Source organism: Homalodisca vitripennis, chromosome 7 (assembly GCF_021130785.1).
Source record: "Homalodisca vitripennis isolate AUS2020 chromosome 7, UT_GWSS_2.1, whole genome shotgun sequence".
Lineage (NCBI taxonomy): Eukaryota > Metazoa > Arthropoda > Insecta > Hemiptera > Cicadellidae > Homalodisca > Homalodisca vitripennis.
The window spans coordinates 126,345,512-126,373,464 of NC_060213.1; the positions used below are offsets into that span (position 1 = coordinate 126,345,512).

Genomic DNA, 27,953 nt, shown 5'->3' on the forward strand with positions numbered 1-27,953 from the left:
ACTGAGTTATTTTAAAATTTATTTATAGACCATACAGATTGTACAGATAATTTTGTGGACACTGTGTATATTCAGTGTATTTATTTTGAATTACCTACCTCCTTTTTAATTTTTCAGTTCTTTTGTATGTGTTATGTCCTGACTTATATTAGACCTACTATCTGCATTGGCAGAGTGTTTTTTGTTCCAAACGTACACATGTACTACCTAATTTGAAAAATCATAAAATTGTAATCTTACAATAGAGGAATTATATAATTATAACATTTTCTTAAAATTATAAAATGTAATATTTGCAGAATGTGAGGGGAGGAAGGCCTGGAGGGAGGTTGGTAGGGGGAGGAGTAATTTTGGAAAGTTTTATTATTTTACTTTAAAACATTATTTATCTAGGGAGTCTCCAGATGTTTTGGAACTCCAGTGGAATGGTTATCTTTGGTGGGAGGAATGGGGGGAAGAAGAGATGGGAAGTGGATCTTGAAAAGTGTTGTATATAACAAAAAATAGATTAAATGTCACATAGTAAGGCAAAGAAACTAGAATAGTATTGTGGTGGAGTTACAGAAATACACAATATAAACAAAAAACCAGTTCCAAAGATAAATTTTTCAGATTTGTCAAATTTCAGAAGTGCTTGAGAGTAAAAAATATTGCAAATACAGCGATTTTGTGGATTCACACACTCTTAGCTTTAGAGTGAGGAAGAATTGAGGGATAAACGTTTAGAGGCAGAGTTAGGGAATATTGGTTGGAGGAAACAGGAGAACATAACCTCACTTATCTTGGTGGGAACCGTATCCAGTATGGCGCGCAACATAACCTATTTTTTTCCTGCTCCTTCAAGATGGCGACGCCCAGTTGGCGGGAATAGGGGACATAACCTCAACAGTGCTAACGGGAGAACGGTGGTCATTCTGTGAACTCATTATCACGATGTTCTAAAGTATTGAAAGTAGTGCAGAGAATAACTCACCTTATTGAGCTATGTGGGCCTGAATGCGGTTTCGGATCAATCATACTACGTATAGTACCCAGGTTAAACATTGTCCTGCATAAGGATCGGTCCAGAGCGCTGGTAGATATCCTACGACTGGAAAATGCCCCGTCCCTTGGAAAGTAAATTTGGAAGACAAATTTAGAATGAATATTCAAACTGATTGAAGAAGTTTAAAAATTTAGAGATGGGTTTATCTTGGGAGGAATATGGTAAATCTACCCACAATCGGCTTATGACATATAGGACACCTCACCACTCTGTTAGAACAAGGACGGCGGAGTATGCCCACACATTCGAAGAGCTACCGTGGGTAAATTGTCCATACAAACAGGACAGGCCACGGTGCGGGTCTGGGTGGCAGAGAGCGGCTAGATGGCAGGTGTGTTGTGCTGCTGAGCTTCCTCCATCCTGGTAGCGGTCGTTTGTAGAATGTCTTAAAGAGTGCGGAAAGCTTCCTCCCAAGCGGACGGGGATGGTGAGCATCAGGTATCCGGCATTCAAGTGCTTGGGTTCACCATTTTACTCGCGATGTCACAGACCGTTGCAAGAGCTCCCAGCGATTACCGGGCATGTCAGTTAGGATCTATATCCTGAAACATAAGTAAAGAAATAAACAAATGAAGTGCTACTGAGGGACAAGGGGAATGTAGCGAATGAAGAGCGTTAGACATAGGTGGTGAGAGCGGGACCGACTTCGAGTCCTATAGAGAATTGTGACCTTCAGGATGAGGGGAATGGTGACAGGCCCGAGTAGAAGGAGCCACTGCTGATGAGAGACTTTCGGTGGGGTTTGTCGTAACATTTCAGGGGTATCCCTAAGTCGCCTGTAGAAATCCGAGAGGTCTTCTTCGGATTGTCTTTGGGTCGATGGATTCCGGCGGAAATACCAGGAAGTTTTGAGCTGTCAACAAAATAGGGATATTTAGATTCTATAGAGCGAAACCTACGAAATATGGAATCACACGCCTATCTACTAACCTACAATGTGTCTGACGCGCTAAGATGGTCTGCAACCTCCCTGTCAGCCTCATCGTCGGAGTTCATCGATAACTCAGCTATGGCTCTATCTGCAGCCAACACCTCAGAGATGTTGCTAGGAAGGGTGGTGTTTATATCGACATTCTGACCTGTATAGCACGATTCCATCTGCAATAAATGAATCCTAATATATACTGAACAGGGGAAAATGTTACATTGTTGTTACGATGTAAGTTACTCACTGAGCAGGAGTAATAGAGTATAGACTCTATCTATAGTGACTGCTGTAGTACATAATCAACACAATACAAGAAAACGATAAAGTTAGAAGACCTGTCGCTTACCTAAGAGTGCAATTATTAAAGAAAATAGACAAGTGGCAGTGATAATAAATCAATGTAAATTACTGTTCAACAAGCCATGAATAATTTAACAGCAAATATGTTAACCACATTTTTGGGACAAACCGAAAATTAATGGAAAAAGCTGTTCAAGGGACCATAAAAATTAAAACAGTAAATTTGTTAAAATGAATAAAAATCTGCTAGAATTACGTGTAAAATATGTTTGAAAACAACTGAATGCTGAATGCAATGAAAGATTTGCCTGGATTCTATAAAAAATCTGTCATAGCTAAAACGTATTGAACATTCTTGTAAAACCAACAAAAAGTCTTCATTCTACAAAATTGATAGTACAGCATTCTTTGTCTGTATTGTCTTTTTTTCTAGTGAAAACAAAGTGTAAATTTATTCTGTTCATCTCTTTGATTTTTTCGTCTATGACAATTAAAAATCTGTTTGGCAGGTGCCCTTTGGAGTCTTCTAACTCTTCAGTGATGGTGTACCCAAATTTATCTTTAATTTTTCTCTAAATTTACGATTTTGTATTTCTTTTTATCTTATAATTATAAATAAGCTAATTTCTTGTACTCTTTAATTGCAAATTCTCCAACATCATTCAACTCCTTCAAGAACTCCATCATTTAGTACAAAACAAAATTTATTTCAGAGAACTTTTTTAATTTGTGTTTTTTTTTTTTACATTTGATATTATGTAATAATTTCTATCTTCAAATTCTTAGTTGAAGACTTTTTCTAAAATAAATAGAAGAATCTAACCATGTTTCTCGATAAATTCTGCTGATTAGTATACAATTGTGCTAAATATCGTTAAAAATCTCTAATTTAATTTTTTTTTCAAAATTGACAAATTTTTATTACGGCTATTTTTTAGGATTGGAGAACGCACATCTGACATGTATTTAATTGATACGATATGATATCTGACGGTCTACACCACCTGTTTGGTGTTTGTGTATTAAAATAATATAGCTTTAAGAGCACCTGTGTATAAATTTTCATTGCGGTCATTTGCTTGGATTCGTCTTAGGGGTGATTTTAAATGGAGAACGCACGTCTATTATTAAAGGACGTAAACAAAAATAAGAATCTCCTTTTTCGAACGTAAAGGAGTTCGAAGGAATAAGAAAAGAATTTCTTGCAACTCCACCTTCTTCAAACGAACCACGTTTTCTTTGAGCACGTACGCAAAACAGACACATAAATACAGATTTTAAATTGTGAATATAAGATATATGTACTTTGAAATTATCTGAAAACAAAATGTTTCTTTTGAAAATATGTATGGAAATTAAAGTTCACGTATACATGCGGTTACTACAGTAGGAGACATATCATTGCAAGCCTGAGCTGCAGCAAATAACTTTGTTTATAGAATTTAGGACTGAAATATATTGTTAAATTTAGCATGAGTATAGACGATTAGTACTCGCGTTATTAACACTAGCAATAAAATTATTAATTGAGACCATTTAACGTTATTCATAAATAATAAAGCCCGACAGTCAGGCTAGCTGTAATATATCTTGTACTACTGGTATATATTAAAATAGTGTGACTTCATGGTGTAAATATCAAGCCAAAAATATGAAGAAAAAAGAGCTTACGTCTGTTGTTAACTTCAGTCCGATGGTGAAGGGTGAATGGGTGGGTCATTGAGTAATGCGTTGCTTATTTACGTTTTGGAAGAGATCACAGGTTTCCTGTACACTTCATAAAGTTGAACACTCAAGTGTTGTCCTATAAAATGTCGAGATTCTAGGATTTTGTTTATGTGAATGTTGTATTATTTAATTAATTAATTATAATTATCACCTAACTTTTCCCCACTCTCGGGAATAAATTAGCTGTTACGCAAGTAAGTACTTAGTTTACAAAATTAGGTTATTTTTCTTCCTTCTATAATGCCAACTTATTAGAACATGGCAAACATTAGACAGATTAATAGGCATTAGTTGATACAAAATGTACATAAAAAGAAACAAGAAACATTACAGAAAAGAACAGCATTAATAAACAAAACATAGATAGGCCTAGACACTGAATTGCTATACAGTAGGCTATTTTCTTGGTTATAAGGTTGTTCCAACACTTGAGATATTTTGTAATATCATGTGAATTATAATGTTGTCAGTAGTCTAAATGAAGAAAGATGGCAATGATTGAATATGAATATTTATAGGTAAAATGTCATATTCAATAGTTTTTATATTTAAAAATAATATCATCTGATTGTGTTGGTGTTCACTTATTATACCGTTGCCTGGTCTTGTTATGATCTTGAGTTAACCTTGTATTAGTTGCTGCTGATGTCAGCCAGGTACTTTGGTATTATCCGGAGGCCACTAATTTTGGGAGTACGGGGTGGATGATCTGGCACCTTCGATACCACCCCGCACTTCTGGTGTAAAAAGAAAAACATCCCTTGTGATAGTACATAAATTCAAGCTTAGATCACATTAGCGCTCCTTAACATTTTATATTTAGAATATGTAAGTGTGTATTTACCTATTTTTACAGCCTAATAACATAGTAGTGACAGAGTGTCTTCCATGTCGACAAATCTTTCCTTTTGGGAAACAGAACACAAGAACCGATCGTCATAATCAGTGCAGTTTTCATAGTACCTAAGTCAGATAAAGTCTTCTTTTTAATAATAATGTAGTTCTTTAAACCCGTGGTAAGAAAAACTCTTCCAAAAATAGTGGCCTCTAGATAATACCAAAATACCATCAGGCAATTATACCATCTTTGGACACGTATAATAACAATAATGCTGAAATCGGGAATTTTACCCAAATAAAAGAGATTTGTTCATTTCAAATCAAATCAAATATTTTACTTTGCCAGAATATAACAAAACGTATATTAGTTGTCAAAGTAATATCTGAAATTTAAAAATTTGCTGAACTTCCACACTACAGTACTTTGAAACCCCATTAAAACTTTAGTACTCTCACTCGTAACACATTCACTATTGCCAATTTTCCCCCTTCAAGCGCCACTTCTCAGTATACTGACTGTACAGTCACCCAGTTGTTTGCCATAAACGCATCAGAATTATAAAATGCTTGGGATGCTAAAAAGCGTTTGAAATGCGTTTATTATGCCTTAGGTGTCACTTTTAATTGATTCTGACAATTATTGACAAAACGAACTCCTGTCTTTGAAGGTAAGTGTTTGTAATTCACAGTCCTGTGTCTGCCAGGCAATAAATATCTCTGCCTTTTGTTTCATACATACAGTGGAGTCCCGCTAATCCGAACACGTGTAATCCGAACGTCGGTTAATCCGAACAGGTCTAGGAGGAATTATTTATAACGATAATGAACAGTTATAGGAACTAATTACTTAAAAAATGAAAATGGGTACATCATTTCGTACATAAACAAAGAAAACTTTAATTAAATAGACATACAGTATTTTATTAAGACAAATTGTGTACGGTACAGTACATAAATAATGAAGTTAAATACAGTACCAAATTGAAACTTATAGGTTAAGTATGAGTTAAATTACTGTATTAAGAAGTGAAATCAAACAAAAATTGGACGTACAGTACTGATATTATTATTGAGTACAATATTAATTGTTAAAAGACATGAATTCAGTTATTGTCTTCTGTCGCATTGAAGAGAGTCTATTGAATGACGCGTAGTTTCGCCATCGTGTCATAAACATGATATCGGCAGGTGTAGCAGTAGCCTGTTGCTCTGCGTAGTGCAAGGTTAAGCGCTGCTGCACCGTCTGCGTGTGGCACCAACTCTCCTTTATCACCCAGGTTCTCGTCGTCACTTCCTTCCTCCTCACACTCGACTGATTCTTGAGTGACAGCCGCAACTATGTCGTGATCGGTTAGGAATTCGGAGCACGCACCATCTGCTACCATCCATTCATTGACGTCTGTTTCATCTGCTTTCTTGCAACCAGGAATTGCTTGAACTAGCCGTAACACATTTTCTCTATCGTTATCTGCTTGGTTGTCTTGGAACGCAAGGGTAGGCCATAGTTTTGTCCAAGACTTCCTCAAAGTTTGGTCTGTAATGTTCTCCCAAGAATCAGCAATCCAATACACAACATCCTTGATGTTAGTTTGTTTTATTTTTTGAACCAAAGAGACTGATTCATCTTCAATCAGGGTTCGCAAAAACTGCTTGCAGTATTTAAGTTTAAGTGATTGCAACACACCTTGGTTCATTGGCTGCAATAAGGCTGTAACATTTGGAGGTAAAAATGATACTTTAATTTCACCACTAGAAAGTTCTTCGGTATTTGGGTGCGATGGCGCATTGTCAATCAAGAGAATAGCACGTGGGGGTAAATCATTGTCATTACTGAATTGTTGGACACGGGGTACAAACTCGTCATGAAACCATTGTTTAAACAACTGTCCGTTCATCCACGCTTTTTTCTGGTTCTTGTAATAAACTGGCAATGAGTTCATATTGACATTTTTGAAAGCTCTAGGTCTAGCAGATTTCCCTATCAACATTAGTGGAAGCTTGTGATTACCAGCAGCATTAGAACATGCCATTATTGTTACTCGATCTTTGCTCATTTTAAAACCAGGAGCATGGATTTCTTCTTTAGACGTCAAACTCTTTGTAGGCAGTGCTCTAAAGTTGAGGCCGGTTTCATCAGCATTATAAATTTGCTGTGGAGAATAATTTCCATCCAATATCAAAGTTTCACATTTACTCACGTATTCCCTTGCTGCATCGTGGTCAGATGAAAGTTGTTCTCCTGTAATTGTCAACTGCCGTATTCCATGGCGCTTCTTCCATGGGTCTAGCCACCCAGTCCTAGCATGAAAACATTCACCGCTGTTCATTAATTCATTCAATTGAATTGCCTTTTCTTGAACAATAGGCCCACTTAAAGGAGTTCCTCTCTCCCTTTCCTGGGAAAACCAAACAAAAAGCGCTTCATCCACTTTATCATACTGGGATTGCTTCACTGTTTGTCTGTTTTCAAGAGTCTGGCCAGAAGAAGTAGCACAATATTGTTCAAGCTTTTGCATGATTTTTCCTCCAATCACAAATTGTAGATTTGCCAACATTAAACTCTGTTGCCAATTTAGTCACACTTTCACCCTTATCTAAACGCTGTAGGGCGTCTAGCTTGTCTTTAAGAGTGACGGTAGTATGCTTTCGCTTACTCGCCATAACAATCAGCTCTCACACTTTTACTACGCAAATAATCACAACAGTGGAATCGATGTTTGCACTGAGATGACAGACGACACACTGCAGACTACAGCGCAATGTGCGGCTATTCTATGAGTCAGTGTGTGTATTTTTGGCATGCCGCTCCGTGGGAGGGGGAGTACAGTCTGACCCGTAGCGCGTGGACCCGTACAATATCCAGTACGCTCACATTGCTTAACAATAGAACTCTCACACTAAATACAGTAAATGTGCTTAGTATTCGCAAACACGTTTATTTGTCAAGAAATACAATGCAACAGTCAGAAAACATGTTTTAATAAACAATGTTGATAATTCTATAACAAAATAGACCCATTCTCAAGTTTAAAACCGTATTTTTCTGTAATTCTGGCTAATCCGAACAATCACATAATCCGAATAGGGCTCGGTCCCAATTAGGTCGGATTAGCGGGACTCTACTGTATATATATATATATATATATGTCTCTACCACTTCTTATGGTACATTAGACATGCAAAATAAAGTTGACTCTAAGATGTAGAGGCTTGAAAGAGTCAACAGTAGCAGTTTCTTAAAGGTTTCTTTGCAAGATTCTCTGAACTTCAAATGTGTAATTACGTGTATTGCTTGCCTTTGCATTTTGAATACTCTGTGGAACTGGCTAGTTACGCTTGCTCCCCACAACACTAAGTCGTACGTAAGATGGGGGTAGATCAAGTCATCATCTACCTACCTGAGTACATAATGTACATAATGTAATGTAATAGCAAATAATGTCCTACCTGAGTAGGACATTATTTGCTAAGGACCTCAAATCATAATGCTTGAGAACAATTTAGAGCAAACATGGTCTATGTGGACTTGTGGTCAATCTCCTATCAAGGAATAATCCAAGGAACTTTGATCATTCGACTTCGTCCAGAAGGGATTCATCCAATAAGATGGCTGGTGTGTCGTTTGGATCTTCTGATTGCCAAGCTAAAGTCGGCACGTTTGATTTTGGAGAATTAGGCTTTTCAAATTTTGAACACAGTTATTTGTGTCAACAAAAGTTTGTTGTTCCAGAATTATTTTTGAATTGTTACTAAAGCAAAGCGTTGTGTCATCATCATAATGTACAAGTCTCCCGTACCGTAGCAATGACTATGTCATTGGCATAGATTATAAAAAGAATTGGACTTAGGATAGTTCCTTGAGGGACCGTAACTCAGTTGAATCGGTTCAGAGAATTTGAAATTTGGACAATATGTTTTTTATAGCTAAGAAATGAGCTAAGAATAAGAGCATTAGATCTAATAATGAAAGTCCATGTCATCCTGACATAAGTGCCTCCAGGCATACGAGAAACATACCTTGAGATAGTGTCTATCACTAAAAGATCAAATTATAGATAGTCTGATCACGATTACCTCCAGCCATTACTGCTAGTTAGGAAGCGTGACTTGACAAAGCAAATATTATAAATTCACTATAACTTCCTGCCATCTTGCAAAAATCAGTTCCATTTTTAATGTTCTAAAATTTATTATTTCTTATTTTCATCCCCTAAAACCTTATAATATTGTCTTTTTCAGGAGGACGAATGCAATATGTTAACATGAATCATGTTACGTGTGTGGATAAAAATAAATTTGAAAATAATGCACACAAATTGAACCAAACTTTCTACAAACGAATAATTAGTGCAAAAACAAACATAAGTTTAATAAATAAGCAAAACTAACGTAACCATAATTTCTTGTGTACATACTTATCTACTTACATACCACGTGGTAACTTCCAATCACATAAAAATAGCTTTTTGCAAGTATGTTCAAAATAGAGAAGTGTGTATTTTCAGCAGACATTGAATGAAATCCGAGGCAATTGAAATGAGACAATCCAATTGACTGAATAATCATAAACAGTAGATTATGCAAAATTCTCATACACTTCTCAATAATTTTTTCTTTATTAGGTATATCCTATCTATATACTATCCTTCTCTTTAGGTATTATTTGCTTAGTTTTGAAACTATTATAAACAGGCTGTTCACGTTCTTTGAGTTGGTTAAAATTTTCATCTAGAATAGATTTTACTTCAATGATTGAAATGTTTAATGACTCGATTGTTTTTATCGTGAAAAAGCTAACTAGTTGTGGTGAAACCACGGATAAGGTTCACCACAAGTATCTTAGGAGATTTTTCCTGTTCTAGGAAGTATGAGTAAGGAAGGGTTATAAGAAGTATGAGTAAGGAAGGGCTATAAGAAGTATGAGTAAGGGCTCCCATTACTGCAAAATCCGCTCTACTTTTGGTGTCAGCAAAACCCCCCATCTTGCTCTTGAATGCTATAAGAAATCTCTGTAATTTACTTCCACATATTCACAGAAAGTTTTCAGCTGTTCTGTCCTAAATAAATTGACAAATAGTTGAAAAATTTCACCACTATGGCTTCTACATCAACAGAAAGTACATCTGTTGTAAAAGAAACAGCATTGTGTAAAATAAAAAAAAAAAATATATATATAAAATAAAAATATGTGCTGAACCACCAATACCTTCATGATCTTTACCCAAAATATCATTCATATCTTGAAAATTTTTTCACTTTGACGGGTTATATCTCCAAATGTTCGTTTTGTCATCACAAAATGACAAGCAAAGAAGAAGGTTACCTTGAGCTAGACTTGTCAAACAGAATTATTTTTTTGGGCTACACACCTCCCATCATCTTATTTCGTCAGCGGCAGATCTACTGCCAATACGCTAATGTTGTGAGAGTTTTCTTTAAACCGATATTTTTTTAATCATTGATTGTTAAAACATGGCATTCTAGGTTTAGGGACTTTTTTTAAACATAAAACTTCCTCTACAGGGTGTTTCTGAACCTATCTCTCATAAGTGTACTATAAGAGCCAGAAACAATAGTTTAGTTAATTTATAGCAATGTTATTTTGTTGTTGCTGTGACTTCTGTAAACCAACTATTGAAACATTAATCATTTTCGTGACTTTTATTGTACCATTCGTACTGAATTAAAAAAATAAACAAATTTTAATTTCTTCGCAAATTATCATAGTTGGTACTAAGAGTAAGATTTCTAATTTTTTACTAAAGTAAGATTCTTGCTGTCCAGACCTGACTTTACATCCCTCCTTCCACTATTACTTTATATATATATATATATATATATATATATATATATATATACATATAACATTACTTCAACAAGAGAAGGCCTTCTGTTTGAACTCAGTTTTATTAATAACGGTGTGAAGTAATCAAAAAACGGAAAGGATCCAAATTAGTTATTTCTTAATATTACAATTTTATTGCAACAAAACTTATGATTTTAATCAACAGATACCTCAGTAAACTGGCAACACTCAAAACCTCTCGAGAAAGGTATACAACTGACTTTTTGATACCTATATAACATCTCCAGGTACCAAATGTTGTAATGTTTCAATGATTGGTTGGGTCACAATACAAAGAAAAGAATCTTTATCGACCAACTTTAGGGCTCTGTGACTCCAAAAGGAAGCATTTACTAACTTGTGTTCACTAGAAGGAAAAGTCTTAATTTTGATACAAAAAAGAAACATCTAAGAGATCTCTTGTGTGGGTTCAGAAATCTATCCTGTAAATCTATGCAATTAGTTCAAATTTTAAATGTTAACAATGTAGGTATTTTATTGTGTTGACTAAAAATAGTGTGATCTTACAGTATAGCGAGAAAATGGAGGCAGAACATGAAATAAATTTGTACGACATTCCACTTTTGGCTCTCAGACCTTCAACTCGTCAGATGATAGTCAATGAGCTGAACAAGAAGAAGATCCTCGGATCCGAAGAGGGATTGCCCAGGTAATTTATGAAATTTATGCCGTTAGTTTTTAAGAGGTCTGCCATTATAGATGGTTATTACTACAAATCTGTATTTAACTGTCTTAATAAAGTGCTAAGTATGGTGCACAAAAGTTTTTTTGAAATTGGTGAAACTCATCTGAAACGTAGACTGTTATATGAACAATTTTGTACGGGTCGGGATACCTTACGACAGGATGGTATGATAGAACTGTTGCATGTCCAGACAAAAGGTGACATGCCTTTTTGTTGTTTAGATCCTAGTTGTGCAATGCTTTACCATACATTTTAAGGCCCAATGTTTATAGGACATTAAGAAAGTTCAAAACAATAAACACTACCGTAGCATTAAGTGTCATTATACAAAGAACCAAAACGTAATATTTGGTATTTTTTCTTTACTCTTATTTTAACCCAAAAAATGGCACATGTAAGTGCCACTGGAGCAGTATTTTAGATTTAGTGGTAAAATATCTTCGAATAATTGTAACATATGTATACAAATATAACATGTTATGCATAATTTTCTTCAGAATGAGTTGTAGAAAAAAAAAAACAATACGGTTTTTTTGTCTAAATTTCATTTTCAAATTAAGTTTTTTATAAACTTTGTATAATAACAAACACTTTATGTATAATTTATTTCTTACACGTAATTTCATGTTTGTACAGCAACAAATCCAAAAGATACATTTTGTTCCAAATATATTTTACAGATTTCAGAAGTATTTGGAAAAAGTACATGTTTATCTCAATTTGTCATAATACACACACTCATTCTTTTCCTTATACAGGAATGAGGCTGCAAACAAATAGAAATACTATAAGTAAGGCCCTGTAACAATTAACTAATGCACTATTCTGTAAATTATTTACATATATATATATATATATATATATATATATATATATATATGTATATAATTTATAGTATGTATATTGTAGTATGTATATTTGTTTGCATCATCTTTCCTGTACAAGGAAAAGAATGAGTGTGTGTATTTTGCCAAATTGACATAAACATGTACTTATATACTCTGGTTACATACTTGACTGGTAGTGATTAACAAACAATACTGGATGTTTGAATTTCTCGGACAGATAAGTAGATAATTCAGAAGTAGTTATTGCATGAAGAAGAAGAATATGATATTCAAAGAGTTCAGTTTGATTACGGATAGCTGTTGAAAAAAAGAGTAACATGATCACTCCGTCTTAAATTGAATATAAATCGAATGCAATCGTTTTTAACTCTTTGTACTCTGTCTGAAAGCTCAACATTCATATAAAATAGCATAATAATAATTAAATAGCTTTGTGTATAGTTTTTAACTCATTTTGGAATATCATGAACTAACATTTATTTGTGTTTGCACTCAGTGGAGAAATGACTTGTTTACAACTTTAAATCTAATTGTTTGAATGTGTAAACAATTGTAAACTAATCACTGATGCAAGTTGAGTCAATCAAGCAATCAAGGAAATACAAGAAGTTACTATGTGATACGTCTCACCTCGACTTCGGGACATAAGAAATTGTGGGAAGGCTTACTTTTTCATTATTTGTAATTTTCCTTCAATAGGAAATCTTTTACAAAATCCTGAAGTTAGTTTTTCTCAGAATATACTAATTTAAATAATAATCACAATAAAACTGTTTAAAAAAATCATTGCGATATATAAATTTGGCATAAAATTTATACTATTCAGGAGGTTACACGAGAGGAAATTTCCACATGTACTTAAGAATAATTATAATTAAAAAATTATTTTTAAAAGTAAATGTGTTTAATTAACCCTTTGAGTGCCACGGTGTTTTGCTATATGGTATGCATAAAATGCAGAGCGAAAATGCCTGATTCTGCTAGGGTCTGGTTAAAAATTCATAAAAAAATTATTTATTGGTATAATGTCCTGAGTTTTTGTTTTGTTTTTTTTAATATAAATATATTTTCTTTATAAATATAATACTACATTGATCACTTATTTAACTTTTTTATACCAATAAAAAAACAGTACCGGTAACAAAAATTTTATGAGCAAAAACATTTTGTTTTTTATTTTGACACAACTTAGTGTTATTGAAATATTTTATTTTTTCACTTTTAGTTATTCTATCTTATACTCCATTTAATTCTTTACAAAAACAAATATAAAAAATATGTATATACTTATAAAAAAGTTTGAAAAATAAGTATGAAAATATGAACCACTACAAAACTAGAAATTTTCTAACCTAACCTAACACTCTGTGTATTGTCTACACTGCTAATGCTTAAATCTAATGCCTGCAATACTAGGTCTTTATTGTCAGCAATGTTTTTACGACTCATTGTTTATGAATATCACTGAACAAACACAAAAAACATAAAAACTGTACAAATGTATATAGTAAAGTACTAGCTGCTTACGATCACCATAACTCACGGTCAAGTCATTGTTCTACTTATACACAGACTAGAACAACATACACAAACGAAATAATTTGAAGATACTAACACTAGAAAACTCAATATTTATAATCATTTGTGAAGACCAAACACTGATTATGACACTAAAACACTCTTAACATTAATAAATGACCAGTATTTCTAATACACATTACGAGAACAAGCTACTGGTTTTGCAAGTGGATAACGAAAGTGAAAACTGAAAAATTACGTTCTTGCAGGAAATTATAAAGCAAAGGTCTATTTGTTCGACTTAAAAATGTCGAGAAACATTCACTTCAAGGGTTAGTAATCTAAAATTTTTGTCTTAAGGAATATTGCCAAACTTGGGTGCTAGAATAAAAAATAATTAAAAAACAGGTAGGTAAAAGACTTGAAGATAACTAGATTACGCGAAAAAAATATGAGAAGAAATAAGCTCCAAAACAGCTAACATTGTTGTTAATCCTAACAATATTACCAAAGTCAGTACAATGTGGCAATCTTTCGTGGAATATTACCTGTCACATATTATCAGGTTTAGTATGTTATCAATATATATATATATATATATATAATATATATATATATATATATATATATATATATTGAGGTTTATTATGGGGAAAATTTTTTTTGTTTGACTAACATTATTAGGATAATAAAATTTTATTTTATTTTTCAGCAGCTCTCTCTTTGGCAAGATAAATAATTTGCTACTCGGACGTGAGTGTTGCTTTGCTTTTTGAGTGGTTTTGCTTAGTAGGTAGATCTCTATTTATTTTCTTAATGATATGAGTTGATTGGTTTGTTTGAATTTAGAATCTTTTACACTTTCTGCCCATATTTTGTTAGACAATAGACAATAGACAATAGACAAAAATTCTTTATTAACATGCTCATTGAGAACAGTATTAGCGTCATAGTAAACACTACAAGTGTTTTTTTTTTTACAAAATATAAAGTTTTGTAATGATATAAAAGGTTACATTGTAAAATTTAAATGTCAAATACTCTTTGAAAAAATTCTTCTATGGAGTAGAAGGGGCGGTCAGCAAGCCATTTGTGTAGTGCTGGTTTGAGTTCATTCTCTCCTTTGTCTCTCAGCTCTGATGGCAGGTGGTTGTGAAGCTTCCTCCCGATGTATGTAGGCTTCTTTTCGAACTGTGACAGTCGGTGGGCTGGAAGGTCATACAAAGTAGTGTCTCTGAGGTTGTACTGATGAACTTCACCCCGCTTTGGTAGGCCCTCTCTTACTGCGTGCATCACAGTTTCTTGAATGTATAGTGATACGATAGTGAGGATCTTATGGGTTCTAAAGGCTTCTCTACAGCTGTTTGGTGGTTGCAGTCCTGCAAGTGTTCTGACTGCGGTTTTTTGTTTTTTGAGAACCCTTTGAATCTGACCAGCTGATGTTCCTCCCCATGCTACTAAACCATATCTTATGTGAGCCTCAAACAAAGCGAAATAAGCAGCTCTTGTAGTTGTTTCATCAGTAGAAGCTTTGATGTTTTTAATTGCATAGAGGCTGGAACTTAACTTCCCACAGAGTTTGTCTACATGAGAGGCCCAGGATAAGTTTTTATCCAGAGTTATGCCCAAAAACTTGACTTCGTCATTCATTGCAACATCTGGTATACATGGCACACATTCAGATCTCCTTCCAAAAGCTATTTGGGCAGTTTTGGTAGTGTTTACTGCTAAGTCATTGTTATGACAGTACTGATAGGTCATGTTGAGGGATAGGTAGGATGTGATTGCCATATTTTCAGTTGAGGTTTCACTAAACATCAAGGTTGTGTCGTCAGCATACATCAAGGTTAAGCATGCATCACCAATGTATTGAGGTAAGTCGTTAGTGAAAAGGATGAAGAGTACTGGTCCAAGAACAGATCCTTGGGGGACACCTCGGTTTACAGGTAGGAGACTAGATCTTACATAATTGGATATTCCATTTTCTGTTTTGCTTAGCTCAACCAGTTGTTTTCGTCCTCCAAGGTAACTTTGGAACCAATTTTTAGCTGTTCCTGCTACTCCTAAGTTTTCCAGTTTCCAGATGATGAGATCATGGCTAAGACAGTCAAACGCTTTACTAAAGTCTAGGAAAATTCCAGTAGTTAAATTCCCTTCTTCAATACTATCTATAAGAGACTCTACCATTTTTATTATTGCAGTGGTGGTAGACCTGCCTTTAGTAAAGCCTGTTAGTCAGTAGATACCCTATATAGTAGTTGTAATGTTATACATTTTTCAGGAGTAATGATTACTTACCAGTAATGCAGTATCATCAACACTACATAGAAGTAAGATCAAAATGGAGGAGTAAATAATTTATTTCAAAATTTTTGCGCATATATCTTTAGTAATCAATACGTTTAATAAACGTTATTTTTGTCCTGAAATCACATATGAAATCAAAGAACTAAATTTTCAGAAGTTGTTCAAAGCATGAAATATTTCAAAATACAATTCTTCACTAATATACCAAAGATAATAGCATTTAAAAATGATTTTAAAAAGATCTTATTGATTTCAATATACAGTGATGATCAGTAATTTTTAATGATCCTTATATAATTTAAGTCGTAGTTATATATTTGCACATCAATATTTGATACAATTACATGATTAATAGTAAACCGGTGCATTGTCAAAATAATAATCTATAAAATATTGCACATCAACTAATTTTTTTCATCATTGTACAGAAGCTGAGGACAGATTTACATTGTAGAAGTACACACAACTTAGTTTTTCGTTAAATCGACAGTGATTCCTATTGGAAGAAATTAATGATCATTCATTACAAGTGTACTTAGTTACGGTAATTTGTTCTCCACTATGTAGCACTACTGATCTATTGTTTTTCTCAGCTGTCTTTACAATACCAACTATTTTAGCGTTTTATGGCATTGATTGTGTGTATTATTATGTGCTGTTAATAAAAATGTGTTCTGCTGCCGATGCAAAGATTAATTCGTGCCCGCAGGGACACTTGTGGCCAACAAATCTATCCACAACGGGTTAATACATACAAAAATACTTGCGATATAAGACTTTTCAAAAACATTGCGATTTCATACTTTGTACACTTTTATAAGTGTTGTATACGCTACTACTATATTACATATGCTACTATTGAGTACATACAATTATTCTTTTAACACACCTATGAGGTAAAATCGGTTCTTTCTGAATATTGCAATATAAAAAGAGTTTGCTAAATGTGACAAGCTAAAACAGTTATTTGGAAAAATAGTATTGTTTGATATTTATATACCCTTTGATACTAGTATCTCATTTTGATCCTCACCAAAGTTGGTGTTTCTGATGAATGATTTAGTCCTTCGCTTAGTTCTATCAATTTCATGATAACTAGGCCTAGGTTGTGTGAATAAGACAATGTGGCTCCAAGGCTACAGTGGAAAATGACACTTGATGTGCACCTAAACAAAATGAGGAAAATTATGTATTAGTCGGAATTACTAATTATCATTGTACATTGTAACCAATCAAATTTATTTTTTATCTTAGTAAAAATATGTCAAAATACTATAAAATGGTCAGCAATGACTTTGTATCAATAAATTGTAGTTAAAGTAAAATGGACATTTAAGACTCACTCACTAATTATAAAGGAGTAGTGAATGCATTTAGTAATATAATCGCACATTAAATTATATCTAAATATACCACTTCCTGAAAATACTGAAATAATAAATTCATTATTGTGATAATACAAATATTTTATGAACCATGGATAATACCTGGAAATTTGTTATATGTACAGCGATATTATCCAAAGTCAAAGCTTAAAATATTTTATGAACCATGATTTCCATGATACCTGGAAGTTTGTTATATACATATGGCAATATTGTCCAAATATTAAATATGGTAATTTTACTACGTTTATTTTTAATTTTGATGCCATTCTGTACTAGATTTACATCTTGAATAAATATATTATAAACAATTGATCAAGTTGTTTACTTTGGATTTGTGTAGTGTGCATGTGTGGAGTATGCATGCTAATATATGAGTAATTCAGCTTTTATTATTTGAAAATATACTAAATTCTTTGTACAGAATTGCCCACTACTGTAAACAGTCAGTTTCTGTTTTATCTTTTATCCCGTTATCTTTTATCTTTTCGTTTCAGATTATGTGTTGTATGTAATCTTATATGCAAGAGCTGGGGTTGATATGATAAGATTGTAGCTGTTCAAGAACAAAGTCATAAATTTTACGTTAGAGATAACTCAGTAATGTATAATCAAACTTTTTGTTAAGTGTTTTTGCCAGTAAAATACTAAAGAAATAAAAAATAACTCATTGGAACATTGTAATGTCTAGTATTTATGAGAAGTAGTGGTTGAGGGGCAGATGATTGGTCACACACAGCACGTCGATATATGCTTCAAGCGGAGTAGTGGAAAGGTTGTGTAGCTTGTTATTCATTTCTAGTAGTCACCCAAAGTAGACAATAGAAAGGATAACAGGATTTCGGACATTTGCCAACGTTATATGTTACAAAAGGTATAACACAACATTTCGAGGATTGGAATCTATCCTTTTCCATCGTCAGGTGTGGGAGGTATTAATACATACGACAAAAATATAGAAGAGAAAGAAAAAAAAAGAAGGGAAATAAAAAGCTGTTGACAGTGCCTGGACTGGACTTAATGCAGCTTTTGGGTATGTTTGTACCCTTTTTCTTTTCCTTCTTTTCTTCTTACTGTTACTTCTTAAAGTACGTCATAACAGCAATAATTACTTTGAACATTTCACCATTGAAAGAATAAATAAGAACGCCACTAGAGAACATAAACAGCCGTAATCGCTTTTTAAATAAATTAAATGTGGAAGTATGAAAAATGTCTTTTCCATTATGACATACTTTGTCAAAATTCTAAAAAGAAACAAAATGTACAGAGGGTACAAATAATAGTAATATTAATTTTGGTCTTTCATAATGTTTAAATACATTTTGAGTAAATACAATTAAAAAGTGTTCTTTACTCCCTGGTGTCCATTGATGATAATTTGCCTACTTAGTAGTAGACTATAGGTAGGTTGTCGATTATAGGCGTCATTACTCCTCAACAGGTTTAAAGAAATGAAAATGTATCAACTGTTATTGACTGGTTTGGGGATGTGTTGCAGGGATTGGCGTGGGTTGGTACACCTGACAGGCGTGCAAACCCCCTCTAGTGACAGTCCAGCATCACAAGTGTTAACAGCCTGGGAGAAAGATCCAGCGGCCAGCCTGGGACAGTTGGAAGAGTACTTGGGACAACTAGACAGATGGGATATAGTTGACGACGTCGGCCATCTTTTAAGTGAGTAGTGGGATTGTAAAAAGACCTGAAACAAGTATTTGATAGCATTGCAGTTATCTCAAAGTTACTAAATATCATCTCTCACACTTCGTTTCTATAGAGATCAATTAGGATGACCAAAAAAATCCAGTTTGGGTTGGAGTTGATGATACAAAGTAGACTTGTAGACAAATTAGGCAGAATTGTTTATAGTAGGTTTTATATAGGGTACTTTCTGACAGAATAAAAGCTAATATGGCTTAATGCCAAATTAGAATAAAAGCTCTAACCTTTAAAATGTTTAATTATTCATTAATCGGCCAGTGTTATATTTTCATTGGTCATAAGTGCTATGTAAGCTAATGACCCCAAAACACATGCGTCTGTCGGCTACTAACAAACAGAGCCAGCACACATGTTTGGTAGTCAGTGTGGTACAACGTGAAGTCCTGATTTTCAGTGTTTCTGACGGTGATGGGAAAGGGGTTGTGGTGTGGGGAGGGAGAGGGACCGCGACGGTTGTACCGTTCCATAACGAACCAGCTCCTCCATATCTGTTAACATTCAAGCAGATTGTGCATGCTCCTTCCTTTAGGTTGGTTCATCTACTAATAGGAGTATGTTTTTTTTTATGTATGATTCTGTTACCATACCAGCAAATGTTTTTATCTAACTGAAATAATTTTAGTTTACTGGAATTCATTTCAACATATTTATAATATGTTCCTGATATGTTGTCAATGGCGAAGTGTAGTCAGTTCAGTGATTAATCGCAGAATAACCAAATCAATCAATTATGGGGACCTTTAACGATCCTGTCCATGCAAGCAGTCCGCCTGACCAGCCATTAGTGGTGGTTCAGAAGTCACCTTTAAGCCTTTGGTCCCCAGGATAAGTGTTAGAGAAGGTTTCTTACCCCTAACTTTACCTTGTAAAATAAGATATCTTTAACTTATTACTTGTAGGAAGTTGATTCATATTCATCCACGAGAAGGCAGGCTAGATTGACTAGACGATATTTTAAACTGTTTTGTCACATATTTGATTTTGTTATCCAGGAGCTGATGCCCAAGAGTTTATGTCAAGAATGGTAGATGTCCCTCGGCAGTCATCAGCATTGTCCGAGATTGATCACAGAGTGCTCACCTTTGGTAAGTAGAACTGACGACATGTCCCTTCAAATTTGTTCTTTCAACCAAAATCAAAGATCCTTTGAAAATTGTGTGTCTATCAGTGATTTTTATTCTCTATACAGTGCTCTTTTATATTTTCTCAATAATGTTAACAATAGACTATGTATAATCGTGTAAAACAACCCAGTTATTGCACTTAAAATTAATAACTGATGAACACTCTTGCTCTTGGTTATTCTACAGTAATGAAGCACTGGTACCTAAGAGGCAAAGCAGTGTAAGAATGAAGGAAATTGTTTGTCTCTACTGTAACTTATGAGTACGATTGATCGTTATGATAAATTGCATTTTGTGTCCAGATGACATCAAGAGACTGGAAAGAGGATTGGAACTACAGATGTATGACGCTCTACTCCTGTACGCAGATGAGGATCAGGAGTATGCCAGTCAGATGTTGGACCGTCTGGAGAACGACTACAATTTTAAGGTACATATAAACATTTATACTTACAACAGAAATGTATAAAAAAGTACAATATGTTAGTTTGTTTGTAATTTGCTCAAAATTGTTTTAGGAGTACCACAAGGTTTTTTAGTAATTCTTAGCATTTTTAATTTACATTGATGTAGTAAACACATACATTGTGGTTTAAATATCTGCCTGCATTTGCTTTTTAATGTGTCTGTTTAAATTAAATAATTATTTTGAAAATTATGTAAAAAAGTAAAATTATCTACACATGTTATAAGCCACTTATTTATTTTATTGACACAAATTGATCTTGATGGTTCTTTATTATTTATTGAACAACTGTTAACACTTGCTTGGCTGCAGAATTCTTTAGAATAGTTAAATAAGTAAAGCACACATTAAAAATTTTAAATTACTTCGTGCTGGGTCTTGTTACAGAGGGAAATACATTATTGAAATGTTGACAGGTATGTCTGAAGGAGAGCCTGGTGGGAGGTTTGTCGTTTGAACACCAAGGTATCATGAGGTTGATCAGTGAGAGGTGTAGGAGACTCATCATCATCTTGACCCGTAGCTTCCTCAACAGCACAGTCAACCAATTCTTCGTCATGTTTGCTCATGCTATTGCCGTAGGTGAGCGAAATTAACCACAGTTTGGTATTCAAGTATTTGAATTTTGGTTAAAAATAATTTTTTTTCTTTGGTAATTCTTACTAGTTTAAGGTGCATTAAGTGGATAACATTAGATGGGATTTAAGGTGTGGTGACAAGTAACAATAAGAAGTAGGTTTTATAACATTTTTTGCCTCAACCAACTTAGATCTCTCCACAAGTTTTGCAATTTTCTTGAGCAAATTAAATATTTTTGCCACTTCAAGTGATACTGATAATTAAGTCAGTATAGTTAAACTGTGTCCAACTGAAAACTTTATTGACCAGTTAGAGAATCAGAATTGTATATGAAGGGGGGAGGGTGTTGAAACATAATTTTATTTTATAACAGCTTTTTCGTTTTATTGGCTAGCGAATACAGGTAACGAAAGATATTAGAGATAACAAACATCTCTCTGTCAAAAGGGGTAACAAATCTTTACAAGATAACAATACATTTTAGGTTCCCATAACAATTTTGTACACATATTCATTTGAGTAGCTAACTGTGACGTACTTTTATATAATTTAAATTAAAGTTTGGTACATAGTGGATCTAATTAATTTTCATGGAAATCAACTAAATACACTGCACTATCAGGCAATCAATCAATAATACTGTGCAACTTTATTAAGCATACAATATGCACAGAATGTACTAAAAAACTATAAACTAAATACATGATTTTTCGTGTTAAAAATGACTGTCACTATTGGAACCTTAATGGAACAGTAATAAATATTGGGATGATAAAAACCTGTAATGCTAGCCCTGTGAAACAAACCTTTTGTCTACATTGCACTTCTAAATTAAAGGTTTTAAAAGAATTTTCAATGGGTAGGAAGGGCTGGCTTATTCTTATTAACATAGAGGCACTAATAAAGACACAAATGGGATTTTCGTAAGTACTGAGCACTTTTTTGACTACATGAAAAATCAGTTTGGCAGAAACAAAGAAGTTTCACTGGATCTAATTTTATTGGCCAAGGAATAGCTAAGCTTATAGAACTATATAACTGCTATTATAGCTTGTAGAGAATTGAGGATTTTAACAGTAGTAGCTCTTTATATAATTGATACTATTTTGCACTCCGTAAGTAACAACTGGACAGACTAGAACTGGAAACCATCACTGCTACAACACAAGAAATAGACACCACTTTGCTCTTGAAACACACCAACTAAGTTTATATGAGAGGAAACCATCATACAAAGGAGCAATCTATTTCAACATTCTACCAAACTCTCTGAAGAAAACACCAGTCAAACACCTGAAGAACTCACTCAAAAGTTGATTTCTCCAGCGACCCTTCTACACTATTCAAGAGTTTATGAACTGGAAATCTATTGCATCATGAACTGATATTTTAAACTTTATGTATTGTATGTCCTTTATTGTATTGACAAAAATTCTAAACTCAACGTTTATGAATAAAGAATATTGTCTATTGTCTTATAATTCGAGGAGATGGAAAAAGATTCATTTCTGTCTGTCTATTCACAAACATCTCGAAAACAAATTGACCTATAGACTTGACATTTGGCGTTAAGCTTCATTTCTATATGAGGAACAGAGTTCGATGGTGGTGCATGTCGCTCCATTGGTTTAGGCTGAGCGTTAGTGAAAATTTGTATGTTGGTCTTGTGGCTCTTTTTCTTTTCTTGCATGTTTTCATGGATGACTTTCGCTAAGGGAGCAATTGCATTTGTGCTACAGACGATGTACTGACCACATAGCAACCATAATAGCAACGAAAAAAATACAAGAATAAATAAATTCATTAACAAACTAAGTATAGTCAAATGAGATTTTAACATGTGACACTTATCTAATACCTTTAAACGAGCAATTCTATATATATATATAATTATATGTTCTGATATGTTTCATCAGAAATACCAAAGAATAAAAATAAAACTTTTTGTATAAATTAACAAAGGTTCAAACTGAAAAGAAATTTTGATTGTAATGAATTAATTTTACTCCTTTTAAAATTAAATCTATCTATTTCATATACTTCGTCTCACATGTACTGTTAAAGTCAAATGCCTGCAAACATTAACTAATCAGAAAGGGCTCATGATTTAGAGGTTTTGAGATCTATAAGATTTGCAGCAGCGTGCGTCACAGTGTGTAGCTACTAGAAATAACGAACAACGAGAGTGACGTCTGCAAGATATGCGGCACAATGTGTAGCTATTGAAAATGATGAGCAATGAGAATACCAATTAGAAGAACAAAGACATCGTAGGGCTTTAGAACTTATAACTATTTACCAACATATAAATGTGCCATTACTGCAGCTGTGCAATATCACGCCTTAGGATCATTTGAAATTTTGTGTATCCATTGCGGTGCATTGTATTTCCCTGAGGAACGGGTTTCTAATCACATTCATAGAAATTCTTTTGGTGTTATTTGCATGGACACATTTTAATAGAGCAACCAACATTTTCAAATTAAGTACGTCTTTTTTTAAGAAGTTATCTTCTTAATTAAAATCATGTACATTGTGCAGGAATTATGCAGAGCAACCAAAAATTGTAGCTTGTATCGTATTCACCTGTGCTGCAGCCTGTTGCTTCTATCGTATACAGGGTCTGATATTTAGTTTGTTTCGCAGAGAAACACAAACGGATCATCATCCCTTGTATCTATGAACAGGACCAGATCACCCTGCCTATGGAGATCAGTTACATACACAAGCTGGACTACAACAGGATATGCCTCAACGGTTACAACTTCTGGGAACAACTCAGGAGTTCTGTAGCAGATGCCCCAGTCTTCTCCTCTACCAGGTATCCAGAGTTTCCACGGATTTTCTTGGGAAAATGACTGAGTTAATTAAGGAAATGTTAAAAAAGAACTCTCCCTTTGGTTGACAGAAACATAGTAATGTACAGGGTTATCATAAAAGAATGGTGCAGTTTTGAACATGGTTTAAAGAAAAACCGAATTACTTACAGTTAATATTGTTTATTCATCTAATTTGTCATCGCAAACGGTTTTTTTTTTCATAATTTAACAATTTTCAATATGTGCGCCCTTAGTTGCTCGACAAATGTCCAAACGATACGCAACTTCTCTCCAAACATTTGTTAACATTTTGTTACACATGGGTTTTCAGAGCCCCATATTCGTGAATTGTGTCTGTTAACACATCCATTTACATGGAAAGTAGCTTCATCTGTAAAAATTTTATAATCTAAAAGTGATTCGTTTTCACCTATTCTGTCTAACATCGCAACAGCAAAATTGGAATGGTTTATACAATCATTGGGTTTCAATTTCTGCAGCATCTGGATTTTATAAGCGTGTAATTTGAGTTTTATTTTTGGGTACATTTTTTTTAATGTTGTTCTTAACCCTTAGCACACCGTAGACGGAATAATCCGCGATGTTTTTTGGTCTTATAACGCCAAAGACGAAATAATCCGCCGATCGATAAAAATATATTTTATTACTGTTTTTGAAGTTTATAAGTTCAATACATAAGCCACAATACAAAGTAATGTACTGGCTTGACCAAATAATCCAGTTGCAGCTGTCAGCTGGCCGCAGTAAATTGTTTTGTTGCTGGCAGCGGTTCTCCCACTCCCGCCTGTACGCCGATGACGATACTATCCGCCATTACCGACTGCCAGTGGAGCACGCATTGTGCCTTTGGTGTATGTTCTTGCGTTGTCATTCCTTATACAAACAGTTGTAAAAAGTTATTGTTACCATGTTTTAGGTGTTTAATAAAGTTTTTATTGTTTCTTTTCTGTTGAGAATTATGGCTGCAAGTCATGTCCCGAGACCCCATGGCTTCATCCCGATTTTTGTTTTGAAGTTTACCGTACAACTGCCTAAATCTAATATTATCAGAACTTATAAAACTCAGCATATTACACTTTATTTGTTTTCTTATCCTTGTACATAGTTTTCATATTTTTCATCACATGCATTTGATTACTCTGTAACCTAAATTTGATTTTGATTGAAATATTCCATTATTATGAAATAATGTGATTATTTTAATACAAGTATTTCATTATTGTAAATTTTTTTTGTGTGTGACTATTAGTCATTAGGAATGAATAAAAACATTAGCTTTAAGGAATTTTCATTTTTATTTTTTCACCTTAAATGAGCGTAATCTAAAAACTTACTAAATTTATATCGGCGTTCTAAGGGTTAAAAGTGAAACGTAATCATTATTCTTAAACTGATTAATTACATAAAATGAATTTGTTTCAGCAACGTGACGATACGTGAAATCACGAACTCAGCAACTTTACACCCTCCTGTTCCACAGAGAGCCATAGAGCCTGCTAAAGAACAAGTGGCAAAACCTTTCGTGAGGGCTGTTAAATCCGAGGGAGCAACCGTTGACGCAAAAGGACGACTTGGGGTGACTAATGCAATGACCAAGTCGACCAACAATCTGCTCAGTCTGTCTGAAAACATCTGCTCCAATAGTCCGATGAATATGTCCCATAAACTTAGCTGTAGTAGCTTAGATATATCAGAGAAAAAATCTAAGGTCAATTACTTCAATAAAATTTTCAGAAAAGTCGTTACTACGAAAACAAAAGAAACCAAGAAAAGTAAGAAAAACAAACAAAAATGCTGTGAGGGTATAATGGCTTCGTAAGACTAGCCAGGATGCTGCAATTTCAATCCGAGTGACACCTGTAATGCTTTTTTTACACCAATTTTATTAACACGTTGCCAACAATAATGTTCTAGTTGACATGTTTGAGCAGCCCGCACCAAAATAGTCTGATGAAATTTGTTGCCATTTTGCTACTGACCGTCAGCTGGTTCTATTTTGTCGTGGCCATGTAACCAATAGCGGTTTGATTTACACGTTGTTGGAAAAAAACAGATGAACCAAACTCGTACGTACAGTATATTTCCTTATGGTAAAATCTAATGATGTTTGTTTATTGCAATATTTTTTATGACGGTCCAGTAATTTATCATACATGTAAAACTAGCGATGGTGATAGGCAGGGGATATAGAGAGCAAGAACGTAGCCAGGAAAAAATTTGGGGGGTCCAGACAACTAATATTTTCCTGTAGTCGACAAAGTTCTTGACCCGTTTCTATGTTGAGAACGATCTTTCAGCAGTACATGTCAGTAATACTGAATTATTTAAATAATAATCGTTTGCTAAAAAAGTAATTGAAAAAATTGCAGATTTGGGGGTTCGGACCCCTTGGGTTCCCCTCGCTGGTTACGTCCTTGGTAAAGGGGGGGGGGGTTTTGCAAATGCCTCTATATAACTATTTTGGTGCTGACTGCTCTAGTAACTAAATTGCAGTGTTATTTAACAAGAATATTACTATGCACCAATTGTCAGTGAAAGTAGTTTATCACCTTCTCCGCTGTTACTAAACAATTTCTTGTTGGCCAAACACGACTTTTCAATATGACGTTTTATAATATACTGCATGAACGAATTGATTTAATTTATGAACTTTTGGATCAGGGAAGAAAGTACTAACAAAAGCTATAGTTTTGTACTGATGTAACTCTGGTGTAAATGAAGCATTAGCAGCATCAGCCTGGTAGCTTTTCTGTTCCTAATATGAACAACGACAAAAATATCCATTGTCACCCTTATTTATTTCTCATATCATCCCATTTAATATTTCCTTTTCATAACCTTTCAGTAATATTTTTCTCTAGCTGTATTGTCATCATATTGTCTTCCTCACATTTTACAAGGTTGAAGAAAGACCAATAATAATCTCTCCTTGGTATATTATTTTATTTTAAAAATAATTTAAATTTCAACTGTTTGTATTTATTTCTATGCAATATTAGGTAGAAAAAAGTGATACTGCTTTATGAGAAAAGTTGAGGAAGATTAAAATATTTTGTATTAAAAAATTTCAGTTCCAACAAATTCTACATTATAGTTTTTTAACACGTTGAATTCGGCAGATCCCTTACGGTGCAGACTTAAGTTCACTCAGTATTATAGACAAGCAGTGAAGGTGTTTAGAGTTAAATACAACAACACTTCAATGTTTGTATGACAAAATATTCTAACCACCTTAATAATTATTATGAAACACACAGATACTTGTAAAAACAACATTTTTGCAAACCTGTAAATCCAAAATTCAAGTAGTTGTAATGTTACAAAGGTAAAATGAAATACAACAACACTTCAATGTTTGTATGACAAAATATTCTAACCACCTTAATAATTATTATGAAACACACAGATACTTGTAAAAACAACATTTTTGCAAACCTGTAAATCCAAAATTCAAGTAGTTGTAATGTTACAAAGGTAAAATGAAATACAAAAACACAATTTTTACAAGTAGTTGTATCAAGTTATAGTTAAAAACCTGCAATTTCATGTGTAAAATAATTTGATAAACAGCTATTATTACAAATTAAAAACATTATACTTCAACACAACATTAATTAAGCAACACAAAGTATAAAGTACACAACTTCATGCAATCGATGTGAAGCCTATAAAAGACTTGGACAGTAAATATATTTTATAAATAGTATAGTTTCACTTGAACATTAGTACAAATACTGTAGGCCTTTGAATATGTACCTTTAAGTTCAAATAG

At 33.8% G+C, this 27,953-nt stretch overlaps 1 protein-coding gene across 1 annotated transcript; it reads left to right on the forward strand.

Moving 5' to 3' along the window:
* Positions 1-3,962: 3,962 nt before the first annotated feature.
* LOC124366277 (myeloid differentiation primary response protein MyD88) lies at positions 3,963-27,875 on the forward strand. Its single transcript, XM_046822685.1, has 9 exons — positions 3,963-4,195; positions 11,217-11,356; positions 18,952-19,127; positions 20,165-20,257; positions 20,599-20,726; positions 21,179-21,344; positions 23,988-24,162; positions 25,604-27,506; positions 27,656-27,875. Exons 2-8 carry the CDS (start codon positions 11,229-11,231, stop codon positions 25,998-26,000), a joined length of 1,263 nt encoding a protein of 420 aa, XP_046678641.1. The 5' UTR covers positions 3,963-4,195; positions 11,217-11,228; the 3' UTR covers positions 26,001-27,506; positions 27,656-27,875.
* The last annotated feature ends 78 nt before the right edge of the window (positions 27,876-27,953 follow it).